Source organism: Mytilus trossulus, chromosome 11, assembly GCF_036588685.1.
Source record: "Mytilus trossulus isolate FHL-02 chromosome 11, PNRI_Mtr1.1.1.hap1, whole genome shotgun sequence".
In the NCBI taxonomy this organism is placed as follows: Eukaryota; Metazoa; Mollusca; class Bivalvia; order Mytilida; family Mytilidae; genus Mytilus; species Mytilus trossulus.
The window spans coordinates 26,172,940-26,199,032 of NC_086383.1; the positions used below are offsets into that span (position 1 = coordinate 26,172,940).

Genomic DNA, 26,093 nt, shown 5'->3' on the forward strand with positions numbered 1-26,093 from the left:
GATGAAAAGGTTGATGAAGCTCGGGTAATCAAAATGTCCTATGTTCCAAAGAAGTTCATTTGAAGATACATAGATCTTGTTGATAACTTTTTCGTATCAACAAAATAATAAATTACGCTTATGCGCTAAATATCATAGATACTGACGTTGTTAATCATCTTAAGTAGGTTTTATGCTGTTCTCTAATTGTTCTTTGCATAGTGGAAATCTATGTCAATTTCTCCTCTGTCGCAATGTTCTTTCTTAAATTAATCGACTATTTAATAATTTCGTTTGATGATCAGTATATCAATCACTAGCAAACATATTATTTATATTATCATATGGTATTCAGTAACATGATGCAAATATTTTAAAAAAAAATGTAATTAATGTTAAATTATACATAATTTAAGAATAATTTTACTAAGTATGCTAAGTAAAAGAAATAAGTGTTACATACCAAATAAACAAATCAAAACGTTATAAAACATGTCTTTATACAATGCCTTAGATTCGTGTATATATGATCCTTATCCGTGCTTCTTCACATTCAATAGCTCTTATCGTGCTTATATAGTTGGCACGTTCATGTAAATCTTTGATAGGACAAGAGATTATGTTGGTAAAATTTAATTGATATAACTTTTAATTTTTTTCATTTTAATCGTCAGTTAGTGATCGATGGATATAAAGCATCTGACAATATTGTTTTCAGTCTAAGTATTGGTAACGAACGACAGAAAATAATAATGTGTTTGCCTTTCTTCGAAGAAACATAAATATGTGGCAATGTTTTGCTAGTTCACACAATCCTTGACACAAAAGGATTTTGTTTGTTTCATTAGTTTATGTTTGACATAAAATACACAAAGTTGTCATTATGAAGTTATCCGTCATATATCCTTTCTTAAATCCATATTGTTTTAATTATTCGATTTAATCTAAAAATGAATTAAAACCATTCTCAAAACGGTCCTTTTGGTGAGATATAATAGTATAGAATACACTTTGTTATAACGTGACTGAATTTAGCCTGAAACATACATATTTGTATTGAAATGTGATAAAGTCTCCGTTCCAAATGTTTGAACCCGCTTTGGTTTTCTAACTTCAATCGGAAAATACATGAAAAAAACTATTGATATCGGTATCGGATTGACCTGAAACTTATTATCAATTTGTAAAACTAATTATGTTGAAAACAATTGCATAGAATGGTGTAATTGTTATAGATTACCATAGAAACAAAGTCGAATGACCGTCTAGAAGTGTTATAATTCATCTGTTTTGGTTTTCTTTGATGTTTGCAGGATTTGTAAACGTGGAAACTAACATTACAATTAATCATATCGTAATATAATGTTTATAAATAGTATTACTGGGTAAATCTTGCACTAAGCCTGTTTACCACGAAAAGGAATTTGTGTTTCAAGGCTATAAACCTCATGTCATGTTCTGCTTATCTGATTAAAATTAACGCACTGTGCGACATTTTTACCCATAATCTCGCTTTCCTTTAAGTCATGACTGATTGTTTGTGTTTGTTTTAATATCTTATTCAAGTTTAACTTCGGAATATTGTTCGAAACATCCAGCACTTCTAACATTCCAAATTTGAACTTGTATAATAAATATAATATTTGTAGGGTTTAATATATGAGACGAACATCTTGGAAAAAGCTGTCATATTGAAATTTCCGGGTGGCCATGGCGTATATTTTGCAAAACACCCAACATTACTGTAATGGCGAATGTGGCTTTGACTTTGATTTTATATAAGTGATTAATGTTGATTTTTATTTTCAATTATGGCTATCTTAGAAAAAACACTGTTAACCTTTGGTTTTATGAATGAAAAGGAAACAACAAAAATATTTAACTCGGATGAAAACTTATTACCGAAATCCATAATCAAAAACATAAAACACTTAAGACGAACGGATAACGACTGTCATATGTCTGACTTTGTACAGGCATTTATTTTATTTAGAAAATTGTGGATTAATTCGGGCTTTATAGCCTCATTGTATGAGAGTCAAATACATTTCCATTTTATTGACAATGATATGTGAAAGAAACAAACAGATATTATACGAAGTCTGAGGTCTATATACTTATTGGGGTCGATAAATCATGTATTGACCTCATCATGCTCATAGAAAGGCTATATTTGATATATTATTAATGTCCGACCAAACATGTATCTGTATCAAAATCGTCATTTGATTTTGTTGGAATTTTTTAAAAAGATATCCTATTGTCTTCTTGACAATAACAAAATATAAGTTGTTATTTCAATTGCTTTTTTTTTTGTCTTCTTATGTATTAGATTTTTTTTTCGTCAAATAATCGTTCACAGATATCATTTGTTTGAAAACGTTTATGATCGTATAACAATATTCTGAAATTCATTGCATGACGTCACAACGTACATCGGTTTTAAGATATTCCAAAAATAACCTTGCAACATGCTTTTTGCTTTCCGCCGTTTTCTCTCTACCTTTGAAAATATGGAATCACTGTATTGGATACCTAAACTACATAAGTGTCTTTAAAAGCAACGGTATATTGCTGGGTCTTCCAAGTGCTCCACAAACCTCTTTCTAAATAATTAACATCTATTTTATCAGAAATCAAAGACGGGCTTCAAATTTATTGTTAAACTGCCTATTCTTATTTTAGAGGTGGCGTGAATCAGATGTGGATACTTAAAAATTCCAAAGATCTTTTAGAGTACATACAATCTAACTCTCTTTCATCTTGTAACAGTATTAAAACATTTGACTTTTCTACTCTTTACACAAGTATTCCACATTCCAAACTAAAAGACAAATTGAAAGAGTTGGTATTACTTTGCTTCATAGAAAAGAATGGCAAACGTAGATACAAGTATCCTGTCTTCGGGAGGGATAAATCCTTTTTTGTAAAGAATCATTCTAATTCAAACAAAACATTCTTAAACTGGTATTATCATGATGCTTGATTTCTTGATTGACAACATATTTGTTACGTTCAGAGGAGGTGTTTTTCAACAGACTGTCGGCATTACAATGGAAACAAACTGTGCCCCTCTACTTGCCGAATTGTGTCTTTATCATTATGAGGCTGACTTCATGCAGGAACTTCTTATGAAGAAAGATAAAAAGTAATCAATATCTTTAACTCTACTTTCCGCTATATAAATGATGTTCTTTCACTAAACAATTTAAAATTTGATGACTATGTGGAACGCATCTATCCCATCGAACTAGAGATAAAGGATACTACAGATACAGTTAAGTCGGCTTCATATCTTGACTTCCATCTCGAAATTGACAATGAGGGTCGGTTGAAAACAAAACTTTACGACAGAAGAGATGATTTCAGCTTTCCAACTTTTCATTTCTAAGTAGCAACATTCCAGCAGCACCTGCATACGGGGTATATATCTCCCAATTGATACGATATTCCCATGCTTGCATTTCCTATCATGATTTTCTTGATAGTGGGTTGCTGATAACAAGGAAACTATTACACCAAGAGTTCCAAATGGTGAAGTTGAAATCATCCCTTCGTAAATTTTACGGACGCCATCACTAGTTGGTTGACCGTTAAGGAATAACCGTTTCACAAATGATATCGGATATGTTTCTTACGTCGTAACTACAAACCCCTTCCCTTTCATGAATGTGACCTACCGAATTAGACTATTTACCGGATTTGTTATCACATCAGCAACACGACGGGTGCCAAATATGGAACAGGATCTGCTTACCCTTCCGGAGCACCTGAGATCACTCCTAGTTTTTGGTGGGGTTCGTGTTGTTTATTCTTTAGTTTTCTATGTTGTGTCATGTGTACTATTGTTTTTTCTGTTTGTCTTTTTCATTTTTAGCCATGACGTTGTCAGTTTGTTTTAGATTTATGAGTTTGACTGTCCCTTTGGTATCTTTCGTCCCTCTTTTAACATGCGACTATCCCTAAACGAATCAAATTTGATAAAATATACGAATTAATCATGTTAATGATATAATATGTTATTTAAATGACAAAAAAATAGGGGTACCGCAGTCAAAACTGTGTTATATTGAAATATGCCTCAAGACTTGATTTGGGCATTGAGCTCCGTCTACAGGTAGGTCATATTGTCTAAAATAAATGACATTTCGGATCATTTATATTAGATATCACCAACAAAATTTCGGAGGTCGTAGTTGAAAAGAAACGTTTTCGTGCAGACGTTCAGCATCTTATTCAATCAAATGACAACATTAGAAGAATAGGTTTGAAAAAGTGACGTTCTTAAGAATCTCTTTAGTTCTCTCATTTTTGTAACAGATGTTTTTCGATGCAAAGTACACAATAAATTAAATTAACAACTATTTCAATTGAACTTGTAATATTTGTATTCCTTTTGAAGCTATGTTCATGGTATTTTTGCCAGTTTTATGATTGTGACGCTTTTGTAATTCTAAAAATATTTTAAATCTTTTTTAAGGCATTCTTAATTTAAAATTTTTATTAGTTTCCAATGAATCATAACTCCGTTTTTTATTGTTTTTGTAGATAGTTTATAGTCCTTTAAAAATTGCTTAATCAAACATAATGGATTTTTTTTTAATCTCGTTATTTTTTTTTTAACATTTTATTTGTGTTCAACTAGCTTCCTTAATTGGAATGTGATTACGATGTCTAGCAATTACGATAACGGAATTTCTGCAAACTTTATTAATTTGTTGATTGTATTTATTTACAGAATTCCAGTGCAATGAAGCAATCTATAATGATAAAAAAAAACCGACAGGTTATTCAACCAAATTATTTTCAATAACAAAGAAAACAAGACAAAAGAAAATCAGCATTTAAAAAAAAAATATATACCAAACGAAAGATTAGACAACGAACAACGAATTAAAACCACGTTTTTCCGATAATTTTTCTTTAGAATAGAAAATGATCTCAACCACATGTACCTTTATCCTTTTTTTTTGTATAGTGAGGTGCATTTGCAGAGGGTTTTTTTATAAATATAAATAAATATAGATATAGATATGTGGCATAATGGCTTAAATCTTAGCCAAAGGAGTAGGTTCAGAAAGACCTCTTTTTGGCCCCAATATATAGCAGTTTTACAAAATTGTGAAAATGTAATCTCTAAGCTATTTATTCGATAGATAAATATGGGCTGTTTTTGACAATACATTGCACATAGATCGGATACTAGCATCATTAAGTCATGCTAAATTACTTAAATTTTCCCAATTTTAGCTATCAGCTAAATTTTAGACGATTTCCGTCTTAAATGAAAGTTGCCTCATTCGTCTCATTCATAATATTGAAATGATAGTTGTATGTGATGATGATACATAATATATATAAAGATTGAGGACGAACATTTTCATTTTTGAAAAAAAACATCTAAAAAGTAACGTTCTATGGCATTTTGGATAGGATTCTCATAATAATATTCAATCTTGAATCGGAGCGTTTTTAATGACTAAAACAGTTAAAATCTTTCACTTAAACTAATCGAATCAAGTGTCCAAAATCTTTCGTTACATGAACTTGTTTGAGGCAAAAATCGGACCAACTCCTTTATTTCAATGAACCAAATCATACTTTTTTTTTAATTTTGTGCCTGCATGATATACATATTGAATATCATTGCATACTAGCTTATTTCTTCATATATTATATCAAGGGGTAAATGGATGTGTACATGTACATAATCAGATAAAATGTAGATATCATTTTTATAACAAGCACAATCAATCATTATATGTCATCATTTGTATTCTTTTCAGTTGATTTTGTCGAATTCATATCAGATTTCCTAATTTCTTTCATCGTACTGTCGAACATTTCGGTATTGTAGTTTATTCTGACTAAATGTAAAACGTACTTAAATAAATTAACACAGTCATATTGTTGTTTAATTCTCTGTCATATTTGTTCATTCTTTATCCCACGATTGTATTCTCCAACCTGAAAGAGACGAACAAATGCAAACATATTAAGTACTTGGGCATACACTGTACTGTAAAATGTTTCTTCAATATAAAATACTTTTCAGAACATATTCTTTTGATCAATTAGTTTTGAAAATTGCAAGACAAAGTTATTTTAGAATTGTATTTTGAGAGATAACGGACTATGATTTTCTGAGCAGTTAATGCATAAAATAGGAACATTCCTCTGAACATATATTCTATGTATTTATCTAAGTTGTACAAAATCGAACATGTTGTTTGTTTATAGTTGACACGTGTTTGGTTGATTATTGTATGGTCGGGTTGATTGGGAAATTGAGTTCATGCACGAGTGAACTCATGTGGTTAAAGACATTCGAGCAATTGCAGTCAAAGTGTACAGTAGCAATTTGCCAAATTAATAATATTAATAATTTTATTATGTATTTTCAAATTTGTGGACTACAAGTATGGGGAAACCAGTACAAGCTGCTTAATTGGTTAGCAAAAGTACAAGGATTTTAATTTAGTACGCCAGACGTGCGTTTCGTCTATATGACTCCTCAGTGACGCTCATATTAAAAATGTTTTAGATGTCGTTTGTTTATGTAATTTATACGTGTTTCTCGTTGCTCGTTTTAAAAAAAAAGATAAGACCGTTGGTTTTCCCGTTTGAATGGTTTTCCACTAGTAATTGGGGGTCCTTTATAGCTTGTTGTTCGGTGTCAGCCAAGGCTCCTTGTTGAAAGCCGTACATTGACCTATAATAGTTTACTTTTTTTCAAATGTTATTTGAATAGAGAGTTGTCTCATCGGCACTAACATTTTCTTATATATATATAAAGCCAAACAAGTGCAAAGTTGCAGAGCATTTGGTATCATAAATTCTAATAAGTTGTGCCTTTTCCTGGGACAAGAAAATCCTTAGTTTTTCGGAAAATTGAAAGTTTTATAAACAGGAAATTTATAAAAAAGACCACAGATTATTAATTGATATTCATGTCAATACCGAAGTGCTGACTACTGGGCTGGTGCTTAAAACCTGTGTATTTATATGAACTTTCCATAATATTATACTCATATTCATAATAAAATGTTCGCTTGTCTCTGCAAGTGGCGTCTCTCATGTAAGAGTTTGTGGTCATTGGATTAATATTTTGTTTTCGTTTAAAAATTAAATCTTATACATTATGATGGCACTTTACAATGATAATGTTTTAAAAAGGATATTAAAGTTCATCATAACAAACGAACAAATATGGCTGAATTTACATGTCAAAAATTACTCTGAGTACAGACTTACCTGTGAAGTTGGAAAAGTTTTAATGCCTGGCATCCACTAGATATAAAAGAATTAAATGCATTTTGTGTTTCAGAAAGATACAATCTCTTTTGGATTTTGATGGGCATTTTTTTCCTTCATGCAAAAGGTGTGACAATTAACTAAGTTGTGGTATAACTATAACGCAGGTAAAAAAACCGGTTTGTATTGTTTTGATTGTCATTAATTGACATGGACAAGAGGTATCTTCATTACTCTGGGTGAGTTAAAGAGTGTATCTGAGTCAGTGAGTGAACATTATCAAAGTAATTTATGTGTTTGTTTATTTTTACACCTTAAGCAAAAACGAAAAAACAAAATACTCATCAAAAACCAAGAAAGTGTATATCTTTCTTAAACACAAAATGCATTAAACCTTTATATATCTAGTGGATGCTAGGCATTAAAACTTTCAAAACAGGACAGGTAAGTCTGTACACAGAGAAGTTTTTGAGGTGATTTAACGGCCATATTTGGCCATTTGTTATGATGAACCTTAAGTAAAACTCGTATTACATTCATAAATTGTTAAACGGTGAAGATGTTCTTACAAAAATACAAAAAATCTAGGTTCAAACAATTAATGCATAGGTGAGTAAATCAAGAAGTATTTCATTGCTGTTTGTTATTCCACTTTTTTGTCAATAACGCTGGAAGTTCAGATTTTTTTACGTGCATTCGGGATTGCAATTATTGGATAACTGACAACAAATCGGGGTCAGTTTTGTTTCTTTTGTACTGCTATTGACAAGTATGCGCTCAAAAGTACTTCAAGTGAACCTCAAAATGAATGCGCCTCAAATCTAACATCACGCATTGTTTTATGACGTCAAATGTCCAATCGTTTAAGATAAGTCATATCTTTTATAAATAGACAGATGTATAGAAGACGTTAAAATACCAACCTGAAAATCTGTATATGATTTAGATCTTTAGATAATAGTGTAAGTGATATTAGGTATTATTGCTTTAACGTTATTAAATATTAAGTTGGTTAAGTTTCAAGAAATATCAAAATAGATATATCCGACTCTAAAATAAATTTAAATGTATATCTACCTACTTTTTCTCGCAAATAAATTTTTGATGACTCCCGCAATTGTCATCATTCCAGAATGTTTTGAAGCTTCCGCCCGTCATCAGACAGTCTTCCTCCCCATCATTATTAGGTTCTCCTGGATACCAGTTTGAATAATCCAAAGCATAACCAGTTGACGCCCATTCCCATTTCCCTTCAGAATATTCATTTGTTCCATCCAACCAAAAATATCCTGTATAGCAGGAATTGTTTTCATTTTTGTTATATTTTCAATAGTTTTGTATCAAATACAGTGGTTTTTGTTTATTGTTTAGTACATTTAATTTAATCAAACCGATAGTTTACTCTTGGGGAGATGTTTTTACTTTGTCATTTCGGGGCCTTTTATAATTGACTGCGGTATGGGATTTTCTCATAATAGAAGGCCGTACAAACTTTAGTTTTAAATTTCTTTGTCATTTGGTCTTTTGTGACGAGTATTCTCATTGGCAATCATATCACATTTTTTTTTTACATATTCCGGTGCATGTGAGTAATTTAGCCATATGCATTTACTCATTTGAATATAAAGTACATATGGATCTAATAATAACTTTAAAAAAAACAAAGTAAGAAATATAAATGAGAGTTAAATAACCAACTGCTGATGAGTAATGCCGTTCTCTTTTGGCTACACATTTCAGTTAGATAGTTCGTCAATTAATTGACCAAAGTTGCTAAGAAAAAAAAATCGAAAATGACCGTGTAAACGTTTTTGTAATAATTTGAAATTAATCTATTAATCACACAAATTATTATGTAATTGAAAATGAATTTTGATTCGTAAATCTCTAAAAATTAATGACATCTTTTGGTGATGCTTTCTACATTTTACAGCAAAATTGATTTTTCAATACATCGTAGTATGTACCGGTATGGTCGTATCATATTGGTATATTGGATATGGTCATACCGATACGCATTTCGTCCAACAAATAATCTAAAAGGTTTGGAACCGACAAAAATTGTTTCTTCTATGAACATATCATATATGTTTGTCTTTATTTACTTTTTCATCAACCCTCAACTATACATTAAAAAGGCACTGACTCCTAATATTCTTTTATTATGTCGGCACAAAGATTGAGGACAGCAAAGAACAATAACCGCTTTCTTGAAACGTCAAATTTCAAAGAAATGCCGTAGGTGTGTTTTATGGACTTCCCTCTTTTAAAATTTAACTTGCTATTCGGTATTTTTGTTAATACTTTTTTTTTTTTAAATTGATGGGAATTGTTCCATTGTATTCATATACACTATGTAGTATTTAATTCTTACCACCAAGTTTATTCATTTCAGACCATATGAACGTATTTTCTTCTCTTGTCTCTATGCTAGCAAGCTCTGCATGATGTGCCTGACATGAAGCCTGCAAGATATATGACAATAAAGATGACAATAATACTAACTATATTTAAATCATTACTCACAATATTCAGGAGTGATAACACTGACATTGTATACTCTTGGTACTTTTTAAAGTATTAAACGTTTAAATGTGAAAAAAACTGGACAATGTGATTTTTTTTATAAGAACTAGATGACTTGCATTGCCTTATTTTGCGTATAGCCATGTTTTGACAAGCGACGTCAATTTTAACTGAACTAATACACATTTTAGTTAATGAGTAAAGTGAAGCCGACTCTGGGTGCGGGATGCTCTCGCTGTTTTAAGACACATTGGTGACCCTGGGCTGTTTTGGGGATTATTGGTCGAGTTGTTGTCTTTTTACCACATTCCCCCTTTTAATCAAAATTTCCTCACTGAAGAGACAAATTTGTTGATAAAATGCGCATTTTCGGCAGTGAAATTACTACTGTTTATTATAAGTTAATTCCAAACTATTACATACAGAGGAAGAATCCCAGTTCTTCGTGTTATCGCTGAAGTAATAACATGATGTACTATGCTGAATCCAACCGTTTCTACATTGACAAATAACACTCTGGAAGGCACATGCTTCAAAAATAATCATTGTTTTATATTTTAATAAAATTGTATAGAACCGTACACTTTGTCAGTAATTAAGATTGATATATCGTTGGTGTTAATTGCCCCTTTCAATACTATTGACTATATCATGGTGGCTAGTTTGTATTTTGATGAAGGAATTCGTAGAACCCATATAAAACCACCCTCATTCTTGAGTTTCGGCTTCTGACGATCAAGTAATGTATTTTGATTTACCAGCTGTATTATTTTTTTATTGGTGTAATATGTTTTGTAAACATGCCCCTGTCACGTATTCTAAAGTCGATATACTAACTTGTTTGACCCCGTCACATTCTGTATGTATGTGGCTGTCACAGGTCAGGAGCCTGTTATTCAGTGATTGTCGTTTGTTTATGTGTTGCATTTTTGTTTTCTGTTCAATTTTTACATAAATTAGGCCGTTAGTTTTCTTGTTTGAATTGTTTTAAATTGTTATTTCGGTGCCTTTTGTAGCTGACTATGTGGTTTGGGTTTTGTTGATTGTTGAAGGCCGTACGGTGGCCTACATTTGTTAATTTCTGTGTTATTTTTGTCTCTAGTGGAGAATTGTCTCATTGGCTATCATACCACATCTTTTTTCTTATATCATGTATAATTTCTACTCAACAATTGAGACCATATTAACCTACCATTATGTTTTTATTTATTTGATCAATACAATTATAAAAAAAACAAAAAGTTTCAGTCATAATATAAAGTAGCATGGTCTTCCTCAATCTCCGGCGCAGAGCTCATATATCCGTTCCGTTCAATACTTTGTAACACTACACTCAATATAAATGCAGTATTGCAAAGCATGTATGGAACGGATATGAACTCTGCGCCGGAAATTGGGTCTTCATATATAGTTTATAATTCTGTAAAAATCTCGGAACATTATTACCAATTCATCTTCGTAAATTAAAGAAATTAAGGTGACATACCAAATAAACATATGAAAATGTAGTACCACATGTCCTCATACAAGTACTTCGATGTATGAATATATAATCTTATGTGTACGCCTTGTATCTTATGATATTTCTTATCGCGGTTCTATCAACAAGTCCATGTAAACCTTTATCGCGAAATTGCGGGCATTCAGAAAGTGGTCAAAAGCAGGTAAACTGTTGAAGAAAAGTTTTATGACTGGTGAATTTTAGAAAAAAAAAGTATCAAAGATAATAACATGAATAAGTTCTTGGAGACAGAACATTTTTTTACCTCCCCTTTTTTTCAATGTTTTGTTATTCTCTTCGTTAATATCAATTGTTTTCTGTATATTTTGAACATACATTTGTAGTACAGCTTGATTATAGCATTTATGTTAATAAATAGTATTTGTATATATTTGTTCATGCACTGACTTGTTGACAGAGTATACAGTATGACAGTACTTTGATTTTCTATTCACTTTGGTATTTACATCCTGGGTTTTCTATTTCTTTATTCCGATTGGTTACTCTGTGAACTCCTTTGCTATTGAGGCACTCTCTTTTCAAATTCTACACAGAGAACACTATACTTGATTGTGATTGATATATTCTATTTATTCTTATTCTGGAAACCATTCCTTATATTCAGGTCAGTGATATTCTTTACATTAGTATTTGATGTATTTATTTCTATATTTTTATCTTGGTATAAAAGATATGAATGTGTTATGAAAATGAGTATGAAAGTTCACTTTGATTTCCATGAGTATGAAAGAGTTCATATTTTTACTTTAAGTTGGTATTTGCAAGACAGAAAGAATATTACAGTTATTGTATTATTTTTCATATTTGGCTGCTATTAGATTCCAGCATAGAATATTGTCTTACATTGAGTTTAACTATATTATTTACTATTTTTGACATTAAGACTTATGAAGTCATATTTCTTTATATTCAGATTCCAGTATGTGAAGTATAGTATAGAATACAGTAACTTTATAGAGGAGCACTGCTCAGCCCTTGTATTATATACACGGTAAGCTGTGTTCTGTGTTTACATGTTTATTTGTTTACGTGTTTTCTATTTTTACTATGTGTTTTAATTTATGTGTGTCTTGTCTGTGTTTGTAATGTGTTATTGTTTAGTTTACGAATATCTCCGAATACAATAGTGTATTAGAATCGATTACTGTAGATAATGATCATTGACACAAGGTGTTAATGATATCTGTGGAATTGCATATTGAACAGTTACCGGAAATAGACTTTGGTATAAATGCTTATGATTTGTAGTAAAACATATTTTATAAATTATGGTATATTTCGAACTGAAGTTAGCTACTTGGATAATTTATATTCCATTTTAATAATATGGAGATAATGATTAGAGTTATCGTTCTTTGAACGTATGTATTGTGACTTTTTGTGTATTCTATATGTTACAGGGTGTTTATTCAGGATTACTATAATAAACCAATAGAACCCAACTCAAGTGTTTATTACGCCCAACTTGATGAGTCTACAAATGGCGCCCAACGTGATTTTGGTAATGGTAATCCATTGAGCTAGTGTACCCATACAGAACCTCTCGGTGGTGATACTTGCGCATGTGTGAATTGTGAAACCGGAACATCCTAGATATTGACATCAACAGAAAACAATGTGGTTTTTGTGAATGAAGATTAAATTTTCAATTATTTTAACCTGAAACGGTGACTATAATGTATCCAAGCTTATTAATATGGTGAGAATATACACTTGGGTAATGAATTGAAGTATTGTCATAAAAATTACATGATTTATTTATGAAATACATGTGTTGAAAAACTTAGAAAACAAATCCAGAAAATTTATTTTGGTTTTTGTTATTGAACATTGGGTATTGTGTCATTATATTTTGAATTTCTTGTGTTTATTCCATTTTGACATTGTCATTTTGCATAAACATTTGAATTTCTGAGATAAGCTAGCTAGCAGTACATTATTTATGTGTTGACTCTTTGTTTATTTGTGTGTATTTGTACTTTGTAAATTTTGTGTTTATATTGTACTTCAACTTACTGGATGTACAGTTTACATTTATGTTGACATGTACATATACCACAGTTGATTATTGTGCACATTTACATTAAACCGGTTACATGTATAAGGTTTATTTACTTGATCAAGTGTGTATATAAAATATTTGGTATAATATTTTTGTGAATTTGAAAGTAGGTCATTAGTATAATCTTGACCTTTATTGATACTTGGTATTGAGTACATGTGTACTTGTTTACTTTGTATTTATTATATATTAGTTGGTATATAATAGCATTTGACATTGATTTGAGTTATGCTACACATTATTATTTGTGATTAGTGTAGTTAGGGTATACATTTTTTTTTATTTGAATCTGAGAATGTTACTGTGAGTGTTTGAACCCTTATCTACTACTTCATATACTTATACCTGCTTGTGGCCGTTACACACTTTGGTCGTTGACTTTACTATTCTATAGTGTTACTTTACACATCTAGACGTTGCTAGTTGGCATACTATTGACCCATTCTTGTACTCAGTTGTCATTTTAGTGATTCGAGACTAGTGTCATATTACGTGATTGAGACTTATCATACTGAGTTTGACATTTTACAGTTGACTCAGACTAGTTATTCGATTTGATAGATAAGATTACTTGAGTTACGATTTATGATGGTGCTGTAGATATACATGTACATATATTGACGTTAGTTTGAGAATATTTTGATACTAGAATTTTGAGTATTTTGATACAGAATAAAATAGATATTGCCCAAGCCCCATATTGAATTTTCAGATATTTGCGTGATTGAATATCAACTATAGTTACATTGATATAGTTAGCGATACTTTACTTGAATATATTTAGTATAAGACGATTGCGTACACCGTATTATATATCTGAGTCGTCACGATATTATTAAATTGGAAAAATGGCTGAACTTGGCGAGAAATATAGGGATTTGTTGGAAACATTAGAAGCGATGAATGTCGAACCGAAAGCGAATACTCCTGAGGAATTTGCTGCATGGATGCAGAGCTATTTACAACAACAAGGAAAGCAAGCGGATGTAAAACCGAATATTACTGAACCTCAACCTAAAACATCAACACCTTACGTTCATCCACCTTGAACTGTTCAGGGAAATGATAGGACAGTAAAAGGTGAAAACACAAGGTATGATTTACGGAGACATGATATTAGATGCCTTTTAAATGAGAAAACACATTCCGTTGAAGCTATTACTCAGGCCGTCAGGCGATCAGTCAAAGGTGAGGCTGGTGTGGTACTTATGCATTTAGGAGAACATGCAGCAATATTTGATATATTACAAAAGTCTGATTGTATATTTGGAAACATAGATGAGAAAGAAACTATTATGTCCGAATTTTATAATACCAAACAGAAAGAGGAGGAAGATGTATCTACATGGAGTTGCCGACTTGAAGACATATTGAGTCAAGCGTTAATAAATGGCAAAGTGAAAAAGACAGAATCTGACGGAATGCTCCATGATATGCTGTATAAAGGTTTAAGACCTGAATTAAAAGACAAAGCACATTATGAAAAGGAGAAATATAAAACTTTTGATGAATTAAGAATGGTACTGAGGAAAATCGAACGAGAACATATTGTAGACAACCCATCATTAAAAACAAACACTAAAACATATCTAAAAAATCTACAAAACTGATGATGAGGAAACAGAGCCAGATTTAAAAGTTCTTATACAGCAGATAAACACTAGACTAGAAAAGATAGAGAAAGGTGCTCCGACATATACAGGTGCTCCGGAAAACTCAGATGCTCAAGGATATTTAGGTGCTCAAGGATACTCCGATACTTCGGGATACACTGGTGCTCCAAGGTTTAATAATCCGTCGGGATATTCTGGTGCTAGAGGTAGTCAGCCGTATAGAGGAGGATTTAGAGGCAATAATAGAGGATACAGAGGTTATAATGGAGGATTTCAACCAAGGTACAACAATCCAAACTTTGCTCCTAATTCAAATTTCAACAACATGAACAAGGATATACCAATTATATGCAGGAGATGTAAGATGCCAAACCATATTGCAAGATTTTGCCGGGCAACACATGACAAAGATGGCAATCTGTTAAACCGGTATTAGCCTGTGATGCGAGGCCGATTACAGACTTCAACAACGAAGGCCCAACAACTGAAGAGAAAAACATAGATTTTACTTTGAAAAATATTTTACCACCTGGACTTTTAGGTAAACCAACAGAATCAGAGGTAAGTATAGAAGATATCAACGTTAAGGCACTTTTGGATACAGGATCAACCGTTTCAACTATTAGTAGATCTTTTCATCAAAATTATTTGAGCAACATAGAACTTCAATCTTTAAATACTATACTCAAAATTGAATGTGCAGGAGGAACAATGCTACCGTATGATGGTTTTATTGCAGTGAACATCAGCCTAAATGATATAGGAGGACCACATACATGTATTTTACTTGTAATACCAGATAGTCCGTATAACAACCAGGTACCATTATTACTAGGAACGAATGTATTAACATCAATTATGGAAAAATGCCGATACGAATATGGAGAAAGATTTTTACAAACTTCTAAATTAACAACTCCGTGGTATTCATCGTTCAGAAGTATATTACTTAAGGAAAAGGAACTTAGCCGCAATAACCATCGTTTAGGTATTGTTAAATTTGCTGGAAATATCAACATTATTATACCACCGAACAGTAATGTTACTTTACCAGGCTACATTGATAAAGAACTTCCGTACTGCAATACATCAGCTATGATACATCCAACTAAGAATTCCATTATACCGTCTGATTTAGATTTATCACCGTCACTCATTGAGTATCAATTTCATCAGAATCATGACATCTCAGTTGATATTAGCAATGTAACAACAAGAACAGTAAATATTCAACCACATGCTTTACTTTGCGAAATACAGCCTGTATCTATTGAGGACAATATTGGATCTGAAAACTTGGAATTTACTCCACCTCTTTTAGAACAAGTTAAGGTTAGTAAAGATAACTTAACGACCCAGGAACTTGAAAAAGGAAAACAACTTATCCATGATTACTCAGATATATTTTCGAAAGGCGACTCAGATATGGGACATACTACAATTTTACAACATAAGATAGAATTAGAGGATGATAGACCGTTTAAGCAAAAATACCGTCAAATACCGCCTTCAATGTTTGAAGAAGTCCGATCCCACTTACAGCAATTAATGCGAACAGGTATTATAAGGAAATCACATAGTCCGTTCTCATCAAATGTAGTTCTAGTAAGGAAGAAAGATAAGAGTCTAAGAATGTGTGTTGATTTAAGACAACTCAACAAAAAGTCTCGTCTTGATGCATATGCTATTTTACGTATAGAGGAAATACTCGACTGTCTTGCAGGAGATAAGTACTTTTCTACCGTCGACATGAAATCGGGCTATCACCAAGTCGAGATTTACGAACCTCACATAGAGCGCACTGCTTTTACTGTAGGCCCTTTAGGATTTTTTGAATTTTGTAGTATGCCATTTGGATTATCTAACTCGCCTGCAACTTATCGTCGTCTAATGCAAGATTGCTTAGGAGACTTACACTTGAAAATATGTTGCATATTTATAGATGACATCATTATATGTTCTAGAACATTTGAAGAACACATGGAGAGATTGAAAGTTGTTTTTGACAGAATTAGAGGATTTTGTAGGATGCCATTTGGATTATCTAACTCGCCTGCAACTTATCGGCGTCTAATGCAAGATTGCTTAGGAGACTTACACTTGAAAATATGTTGCATATTTATAGATGACATCATTATATTTTCTAGAACATTTGAAGAACACATGGAGAGATTGAAAGTTGTTTTTGACAGAATTAGAGATGCTTGTTTGAAAATGGCACCAGCTAAATGTACCTTCTTTAAACCAAAGGTAAAGTATAAAGGTCATATAGTCTCAGAGGAAGGAGTTGAAACTGACCCAGATAAGATAGAAAAAATTAAGAATTGGCCAACACCGAAAACTCCAGAGGAAAAAAGGCAATTTATTGGTTTTGCAGGATATTACCGCAGATTAATTAATGAGTATCAGTTAATGCACTTTTCTGTATTCAATCACCCTTAAACTGTTGTATAATATGTGGGGTTATGATCCCGTAGACATGTTTAATCTCGTCATATTCTGTACATGTATGCATGTAACTGTCCGTAGTCAGGAGCCTGTAACTCAGTGGTTGTCGTTTGTTTATGATTTATATATTTGTTATTTATTTATTTACTCTACCTGAATTAGGCCGTTAGTTTTTCGTTTGGATTGTTTTATATAGTCTTTTTAAGGTCTTTTATAGCTGGATATGCGTTATGGGCTTGTTTTATTGTTGAAGACCGTGCGTTGACCAATACAGCTTGGTGCAGACCAAGCATTACATAAAGTAAACGCAAGTTAACGCGGCGTGCACATATTTCGTTTGTTTACTTTAAATTTCGCGTTTGCTAGTAAATGCCCGTTTACTCCATTTACGTTAACGCTGTCATTATGGAAATTTCTAATGTCTACTCGAGTAAACGCGCGTTTACTCTGTGTCCGTTTAGTCAGTAGAAAACGACCGTTTACTTCAGATTTCAGAAGTTTAATTTTACGTGCACGTAAAAGTAAACGGGCTTTTACTACAGATTTCTCAATTGTATTTGTACGTGCACTTGAAAGTAAACGAGCGTTTACTTTTCGAGTTAACTAATTGTGTAAATTATAAAATAATCGTCGTGTGCATTTGTTAATTGCAAAAAAAGTCAGTTTCAAAATTTTTTAAAAGCGGATTTTCTATTTTTTTGTTCAAAATTTACATATGCAATGATTTATTTTCAATAAATCAAATAAAGACGTGTCATTTCATTAAATGCAATCGCCAACAATTGATCGAAAATAGACAGATGGATATTTTTATGTACCTTATCATGTGATGTATTAGGTCAAAATATCCAGGATACGAAGACAAACTCCGTTAACGCGAGTTTACTACAAACAGCATACGGACGTTTACTTCTTTTTAACAAAAATAGAAGACACGCCTTTCTCGCGTTTACGCAAAGTAAACGCGAAAGTGAACGCCCGTTTGATCTTTACAAATTAGAAGACGCTCGGCTTTTACGTTAACGCGGAGGTAAACGCAAAACTAACGCTCGTTTACTATTTATGTCTACTTAAATTTCGGAGTTAACACGGTGTTAACATGAAGTGTACGCGAGTAAACGCCGCGTTAATTTGTTAGGCCCGTTTACATGTAATGCTTGGTCTTCACCCAACTGTAGTTGTTAGTTTCTGTGTCATGTTGCTGTCTTGTGGAGGTGTCTTGTTGGCAATCATACCTCATCTTTTTTTTATATCAAAAATCTGTCGTCAAGTACTTTAAGTCAACATTTGATATTGGAACACATCTACTCTATTTCTATTTTGTGATTCATTAAAAAGGTATTTAACTTGACACATATATTTCATTTTTTAGTACAGTCCATTTGTATGTAGCCTTGCGATATAAAAATGATTCAATCTGAAGCGATATGATGTATTAATTTCTTTTACTTTTACGTGTTCAAGACCAAATATTCCACTCAAATACGTCGTTACATAAAACGGTGCACTAGATTTTCTTTTTTTTTTTTTTTTTGGGGGGGGGGGGGGGGTCCTTGAGTCAATAATGGAAGAGCAGAAGTGAAAATTGAGGAACAAATAAATTGAAATGTTCTTCGTCCGTTGTATTATTTTTTTTTAAATCGGAGGTTTTGCATTTTTCAGATCAAACCGAATAGACACCCATGTCGTCGATTTGATATCTGATTGTTCTGCTCAATTATGGAAAAGATAAATTGTAAACTTATGCAAATGGTGTTTTTATGTTAAAGAACGATAGTTGTTTACGCATTTGTCAAAAACCTGTGTTGGGCTCCGCCATATTGAGATCACAGTTAACGCAATTGCGATGATCAGTTTTACCCCTGTTGAATAAATTATCAATAATTTGACACAATTATTAACACTTTGTTTGATGGAATAAACTGAATGTATGTTGAACATCTTTATTCTTTTACACCAAATAATATTATTTTTATTATTTGTTCATTCTTTACTTTGGCCAATCCATTACTAAATCGGCAGAAACAATGGCAGAACGAACATAATAGTATTATGTACAGTGAGTGACGCAACTGGTATAGATTTTTAAAACAAGATAAATGAGGAACACAAATACACGGAAATCTATCAAGCAAATATGTTAACCTTGTCATAGAAAACAGCACAATCATTAACCCCTTTAGTTATGAAATAAGGTAATGTAATAAAGAGAGTAAACTAACAAAATGTTGCGACATGTGCAATTTTCACTATATTATAAATTATTATTTATAAATATTTCAGACTAAACGTTATTGATAGCCTACGTTTTATAGCAATCTGTCGGTAAAATTCATACTATTTGAAATGCTAACGACGTACAAATACATATATATGTGTCAATTATCTTTAAATCAACATTATCTCTAACTTTTGCTATCAGTCGACGTTTTATTTGAACGTGCCTACATAATCATGATAAGACATGTAAAATGTTAACATGGTTAAGAAGCACGCATCAGGATAACATATTCGATGGCATTGTGTAAACAAAACATGCTGTATATCATTTTGATATGTTTACTTGGTATGTATGTCAATAAACTTTTTTTATAAACTAATATCAGAATAAATAAAATCGTTCGTAGATTATGTATAATTTTGACAGTGAGCACTATTGATTTTATATATTTATTTTATGCATTTATATGTTATGTATGATATTGTATTCAGTAATGATTTCTTCATTATCATACCTAATCATTCAAAGGTTGGTATAATTTCTTTTAAAAGTGGATTAAAAAGTTGATCGTATATAAGGAGTACAAGCACTAGAAAGGACGTTATTAACTTTATAAAAAAACAATATACCTTATACTGACTCTTATTATGCATGTATAAAAATATTAACTTATAGTAGAACAATAACTTCAGATTTGATAACTGTATGTAGACAATGTCCAATAACGTACTATATATGCTATATAAGTAAAGCCTTATGATACTCAAAAATGTCTGACCTCTTTTACATTGTCTGCATTAATTTCAAGCTATATCCCAAATGCTTCATTTTTGCTGTACAATAAGTGATACTGTACCACAATGGCAACCGTATACATGAAAATATCGTCCTTTCCTAAGCCTATTTCACCCTGCTCTGTCGCTCAGTAATTCTCGTATCAAGACTTCAAAACGAGACCAGGCATTATCAGCGACGTCACAATTTGACAGGAGAAATTATCAGCGACGTCACAATGCGAGAGGAGACGGCAAGCTTGCTTTCGTCAATCGTAAAACTGTCTTTGGGAGAGGAAAAAAAACATTTATAGTACGATAAACAGATAATCGGGTTTTCTACGTATAGATATCGTAAAATATCAGCCGCTCGACACAATGTGAAACTTTTTAGCTCGTTCGCTACGCTCACTCGCTAATAAGGTTCACATCGCGGCTGATATTTTACGATATCAATGTGTAGAAAATCCGATTATCTATACAGATTAATACTTACAACAACGTGTGATATTTGCGTTTTAGTAAAATTTACTGATTCATTCTTTTGACCTATTGTGTTTCTATTGTTCATGAAATGTACATTTCCCACACTTCCCATGCTTTTGTTTTGTTTCTTTCTCAAACATGCCAATAACAGCGAATACACACTTCATAGTATTTACCTCAAAAGCATCAGGAAATCATATTACTTAAAACAAAACAAAAGCATCTTATTCAAGAAGCTACTGCAACGCATAAAGTCAACTAAAAACGAAACAAAAAACAAGTAAGCGCTTACAAAAAGGAAGTTGATGTTTGAACCATAAGATTGCATTTCGATGTTTTTTTTCGTACAATGAATTCTTAGTGCTACGCATGTCAAATTTAAATCCTTCCTTGAATTTAACTGCACAAATTGGACGAGTCTAGTTTTTCTCAACGGGGTCCATCCTAGATGAGAGATTAGTTACCTTAGAATATATTTCCATCATAAAACCTATAAGATAATCTAAATCTGATTTTGTCGCCATTGTTCAACGTTATAATACAATGTTCATGGTGCTATCATTCAATCAAAAAAATATTCTTCATATTTTTATCGGCACAATCAAATTATAGATGGATATATTACTGTTTGTGTCAGCTCGTGTCGGTCCGACAAACACTTTCAAAATGTTTGAAGATTCCCGTGAAATTTGTAAAGTCTGATGTAAGTGACATATAATTAAAAATTAAACTTATACTGTTTTCTTTTACGAATAATAGTAATACTAGAGGCTGTAAGTAATCAAAATATGAAGATATACAGTTTTGAACGGTAGTGTCAGACAAAAAAAAATGCACTTATTATAGAATTATTAAATCAAATCTACAATGTATATACATTTATTTTATCTGTAGAAAATAATGTGTTATGATCTTCAGGTTTATCAACTATGTGTTCACTTATATGTCGGACTGAAAAACAATATTGTATCACGCACGTTATAGACGAAACGCGCGTCTGGCGTACTAAATTATAATCCTGGTACCTTTGATAACTATTATATTTAATATGTAATTTAATAATCGGAAGTTGACCCAGTTAGTATTATAATTGGTGTGTCCGTCAAATGTTTTTTTTAAATACAGATAAAAGAGGGGCGAAAGATACAAAGGGACAGTCAAACTCATAGATCGAAATTGAACTGACAACGCCATGGCTAAAAAAGAAATAGACAAACCGACAAATAATAGAGCACAACACAAAACAGAGAAAATTAAAGACTAAGCAACTTTTATAAAATATCATGAAGTGTAAAACAGGAACGATATTGATTTTGTTAATTCGATTGTCACAAGACCTGTGTTGTGATTGCGTTGTCTTTTATCAACAATAATCGTGATATCAGAAGAGGAAATTTAAGCTGTAACACCTAGGTAAAACGTTGTGTGTAGTCGTGTAATCCAAAACAGTTCGCAAATTTTACGAGAATCTTCAAACATTTTGAAGTGTTTGTCGGACCGACACGAGCTCAACTTCTGCTTAAACCGAAATTATTGCACAAAAAAGTGTTGACGCGAATCAAACATTAATTTCATTCGTTTATCATATAACAAGTTAAATACATTCTTTAACAACAGTTATTGAACACAGTAGAAACTGGTTCTCTTCTGATAAATTTAACTTTAATGTACAACTTAGAAAGTTTATAACAATTATTATATTTTCCAGTATGTTTCCAGAATTGTGTTTGTCAATGTCCAAATGGTTGGACTCATCATAGTACATCATGTTATTACTTCAGCGATAATATGAAGAACTGGGATACTGCTTCTGTAGGTTAATTAGTATAATGAACTTCAGACGGGATTATAGATACTGCATCAAACATTAGTGAATTTGCTGTTCAAAACAAGCATTTGGTCTATGATTTCGCCTCTTCAGTGTCCCCCAAGGCCAAGATGTTAATGTCTTCAAACTCCGATACTTGATTATTATAGCGTCGTCATTCAATATTGTTTGTTAATATCAAATAATTCTATTCTCAGTGTTATCATGATTAATCAATTAGATATTATTATTAATGATATTGTCATCAATATTTTCATCTTTTTTACAGGCTTCTTGCCAAGCACATCATGCAGAACTTGCTATCATAGAGACAGATGAAGAAAACACGTTCATATGGTCTGTGATGACTAAACTTGGAGGTTGGAAACTTCGCACTATGCATTACACCAAGATTTCAATTTCTTTCAATTATGAAATTCTGTTTTCTAGACAACTTATTATCAAATCAATGTCAAACAGATTTCTTTTTGAAAACCAAATCCATTATGTTAAGATCTAAAACAAATTTGAGTTCATAGAGATTACAGAAACATACACAAAATACAAATATAATTCGTGTACTTGCACGGCAAAGAAACTTGTTATTACTTAGTACTTTGAAGTTGGAAATTGATTCTACTGTTTCTTATTTTTTGGATGTCTTTTTTTAAGCCTCGGTCACACCTTAACGGATAGCTCGAACAGATGCCTATCGGATAACTTTTTTTCAATCCGTTCATGTCCGTTAGATGTCCGATCTTATCCGTTAGACGTCCGTCCATATCCGTTACATGTCCATTTAGCATACGTTTTATCCGTCGACGTCCGTTCTGTCCGGTAAATTTTTTTGAGCATGTTCAAAACTTTGAACGGACGTCCAACGGATGAAATGTCCTTTGAACGTCCGGTAGGCGTCTGTTTTGTACGGTACTCGTCCGTTTCCGTTTTGTATCCGTTACGTGTCCGTTATACATCCATTGGAGGTCTGGAAGATAAATTCACCAACGGACTTCTACCGGACGTTTAACGGATAAAACGAATGAGAAACGGATTTCTACCGGACGTAGAACGGATAAAACGGATGATGAGCGGATCTGAAACGGACAAATGCCAATTGAAAATTTCGCGTCAGAAATTCCAATTATTGGTATGTCAGATTTCTTAAGGTTCATGAATTCTTATTATTCATACTCGATCTTAGAGTAAGATCACGTCTTCAAAATCAACCAGCTCTTATTCAGACCAGACACTGCCCTCTGGCGGCATTTTGAAGAACAAACTAAAGCCAGTTACACAGAAACATTTTGAATATTTATGCGACTTACATTTATTATTATTGTCGCCTTTAATTTTTCCGTATACCGTTTTATGCGGTACTCGTCCGTTGGATGAACGTGCGACATCCGTTCTGTCCAGTACGTTTCCGTTTCTCGTACGTTGCATATCCGGTGTGTGTCCGTTATGCATTTGTTACACGTCCGTTGTATTCGGTCAGTACATCAACGGACTCCCAACGGATAACATTTTCGTCAACGGACAACTTTTATTTTTATCCGTTAGACGTCCATTCGTGCTATCCGGTAAGGTGTGACCGAGGCTTTAGTAAAGACTGCGTTACATACATTTGTAAATACAAACAATCCGTGATACAAAAAAATAAACGAAAACTTAATGGTAAACCTTAAACATCCATGAGTTTTTCAAAGCATGAATCTGTTCACACAAAAAAAATTACCCAACTTGCATCTTGCATTAAATTATTCAATAAAAAATTCTGAGTTGTGAATACGTACTCATGATACTGTATAAAAACAAATTAAATTTAAATAAAATTATGATCAGAATGTCTACATGTTTCAAAATTTGTTGCTGTGCAGGACTGTTCTGGTTGGATGGAACAGATGAATTTTCTGAGGGACAATGGGAATGGGCATCAACTAACGCCGCTTTCGATTATTCAAACTGGTACCCAGGAGAACCGACCAATAGTGGGGGTCGGGAAGACTGTGTGTTGACGGGCGGAGGCTACAAAACATTCTGGAATGATGCGCCTTGCACGGATCATTTCAAATATGTTTGTGAGAAAACGTAAGGAAATTTAAAGCTGATTTCCTTTAAAAACATTTTTTTTTAAATCGATGATTTAATCGCGAGTTGCCGCCATAGTGAACCAATTACATTAAAAACATATCTACTAACCCGGAATATCGAATATTACTCCCGATTGAATTGAAGGTTGTGGAAAGCATTTTATAAAGTAACGTATAATGTTTTTTTTCTTTTTCTTTATTCTGTCTATCATTCTGTTAAATTTCATTTGACCCGTTTTGTGTGCTGTCTTTGTTCACCAGTTCATTCGTCAAGATATATATATTCTTACAAATATTCCAAAATGAACAATAATATGTTATTATTGCTAAATTGGCCACTGAATAGTTTGATGAAAATTTAAATAGGAATACGTATGTACTAATAAAGTTCTGAAATCTTTTTTTCTCTCGCATTGATGTTACAATGTAGTTGTTCAGATTAATAATCGAAATAATGAATTCATGCAAACATTACTTAATTTATACTTTTCTTTACAAAAAGGAGAGAAATAGTTCATATAAATACATGTACTGTATCAATTGAAATGCTATTCACATTTTTAAAATCTGCCTTCTTTTGTTTGTGTTTCCTTGTAAATTATATGTTGCCTCATTAACGATCCAAATGCATAATTGTAATACTAGTTGTACTTTTTTTCTAAAAAGTTTAAAAATAATTATCGAAAATTCTAGAAATATGACTGTGTACGGCACATGGGCGTTTCGTCAGCAAAATAGTGACAAAACTTGACCCTTGATTAAAAAATGATAACATTGCAAAACAGTACTAAGCTCTGAGGACAAAAATATGAAACATCTTGTTTTAGTTAAAAGACAGCTGGTGACATTTGAAAATTACGATGTGTATGTTGTTGCCAGTATTTTTTGTATATGTTTGATTTAGTTATCAACTTTTTTTGTTATCTATTGCAGTTTGGAAAGTCCGATCGTTGGATAAAAAGTGAACAGATATAGCAGCGATTAAACTGCAGCAACCAATTAATGTTTAACAGTGTTTTATTTTTTAATCTATTTACCTTTTTGTACGAGAACAACAATGTAGGAGTGATTGGTAGTAATATGTTAACCACCCATTGCTAAAAAAAGATATTTCTTAGTTAAATTTGTTTATTAAAAACTGCTGAGAATACATGCGTGTTATGAAATGATTAACACGATGGGTGACACATGTGGAACAGGATCTGCTTACCCTCCCGGAGCACCTGATATCACCCCTTATTGTTGGTGGGGTTCGTGTTGCTCATTCTTTAGTTTTCTATGTTGTGTCATGCATACTGTTGTTTGTCTGTTT

General features: G+C 32.2%; 2 protein-coding genes and 1 long non-coding RNA gene across 3 annotated transcripts; 2 read left to right on the forward strand and 1 right to left on the reverse strand.

The window, feature by feature from the left end:
* Positions 1–8,310: 8,310 nt before the first annotated feature.
* LOC134689899 (perlucin-like protein) lies at positions 8,311–11,335 on the reverse strand. The gene is made up of 4 exons (XM_063549865.1): positions 11,246–11,335; positions 10,183–10,289; positions 9,608–9,698; positions 8,311–8,522 (listed from the first exon to the last, which is right to left on the reverse strand). The coding sequence occupies exons 1-4, from the start codon at positions 11,274–11,276 to the stop codon at positions 8,311–8,313; spliced, it is 441 nt and encodes a 146-aa protein (XP_063405935.1). The 5' UTR covers positions 11,277–11,335.
* Positions 11,336–11,793: 458 nt separating this feature from the next.
* Positions 11,794–13,627, forward strand: LOC134690933 (uncharacterized). The gene is made up of 3 exons (XR_010102057.1): positions 11,794–11,885; positions 12,195–12,272; positions 12,682–13,627. It is a non-coding gene; the product is annotated as an uncharacterized LOC134690933 (long non-coding RNA).
* A 6,244-nt stretch (positions 13,628–19,871) lies between these two features.
* LOC134690932 (perlucin-like protein) lies at positions 19,872–25,739 on the forward strand. The gene is made up of 5 exons (XM_063551105.1): positions 19,872–19,970; positions 22,593–22,696; positions 22,981–23,071; positions 24,569–24,779; positions 25,715–25,739. The coding sequence occupies exons 1-5, from the start codon at positions 19,919–19,921 to the stop codon at positions 25,737–25,739; spliced, it is 483 nt and encodes a 160-aa protein (XP_063407175.1). The 5' UTR covers positions 19,872–19,918.
* Positions 25,740–26,093: the final 354 nt, after the last annotated feature.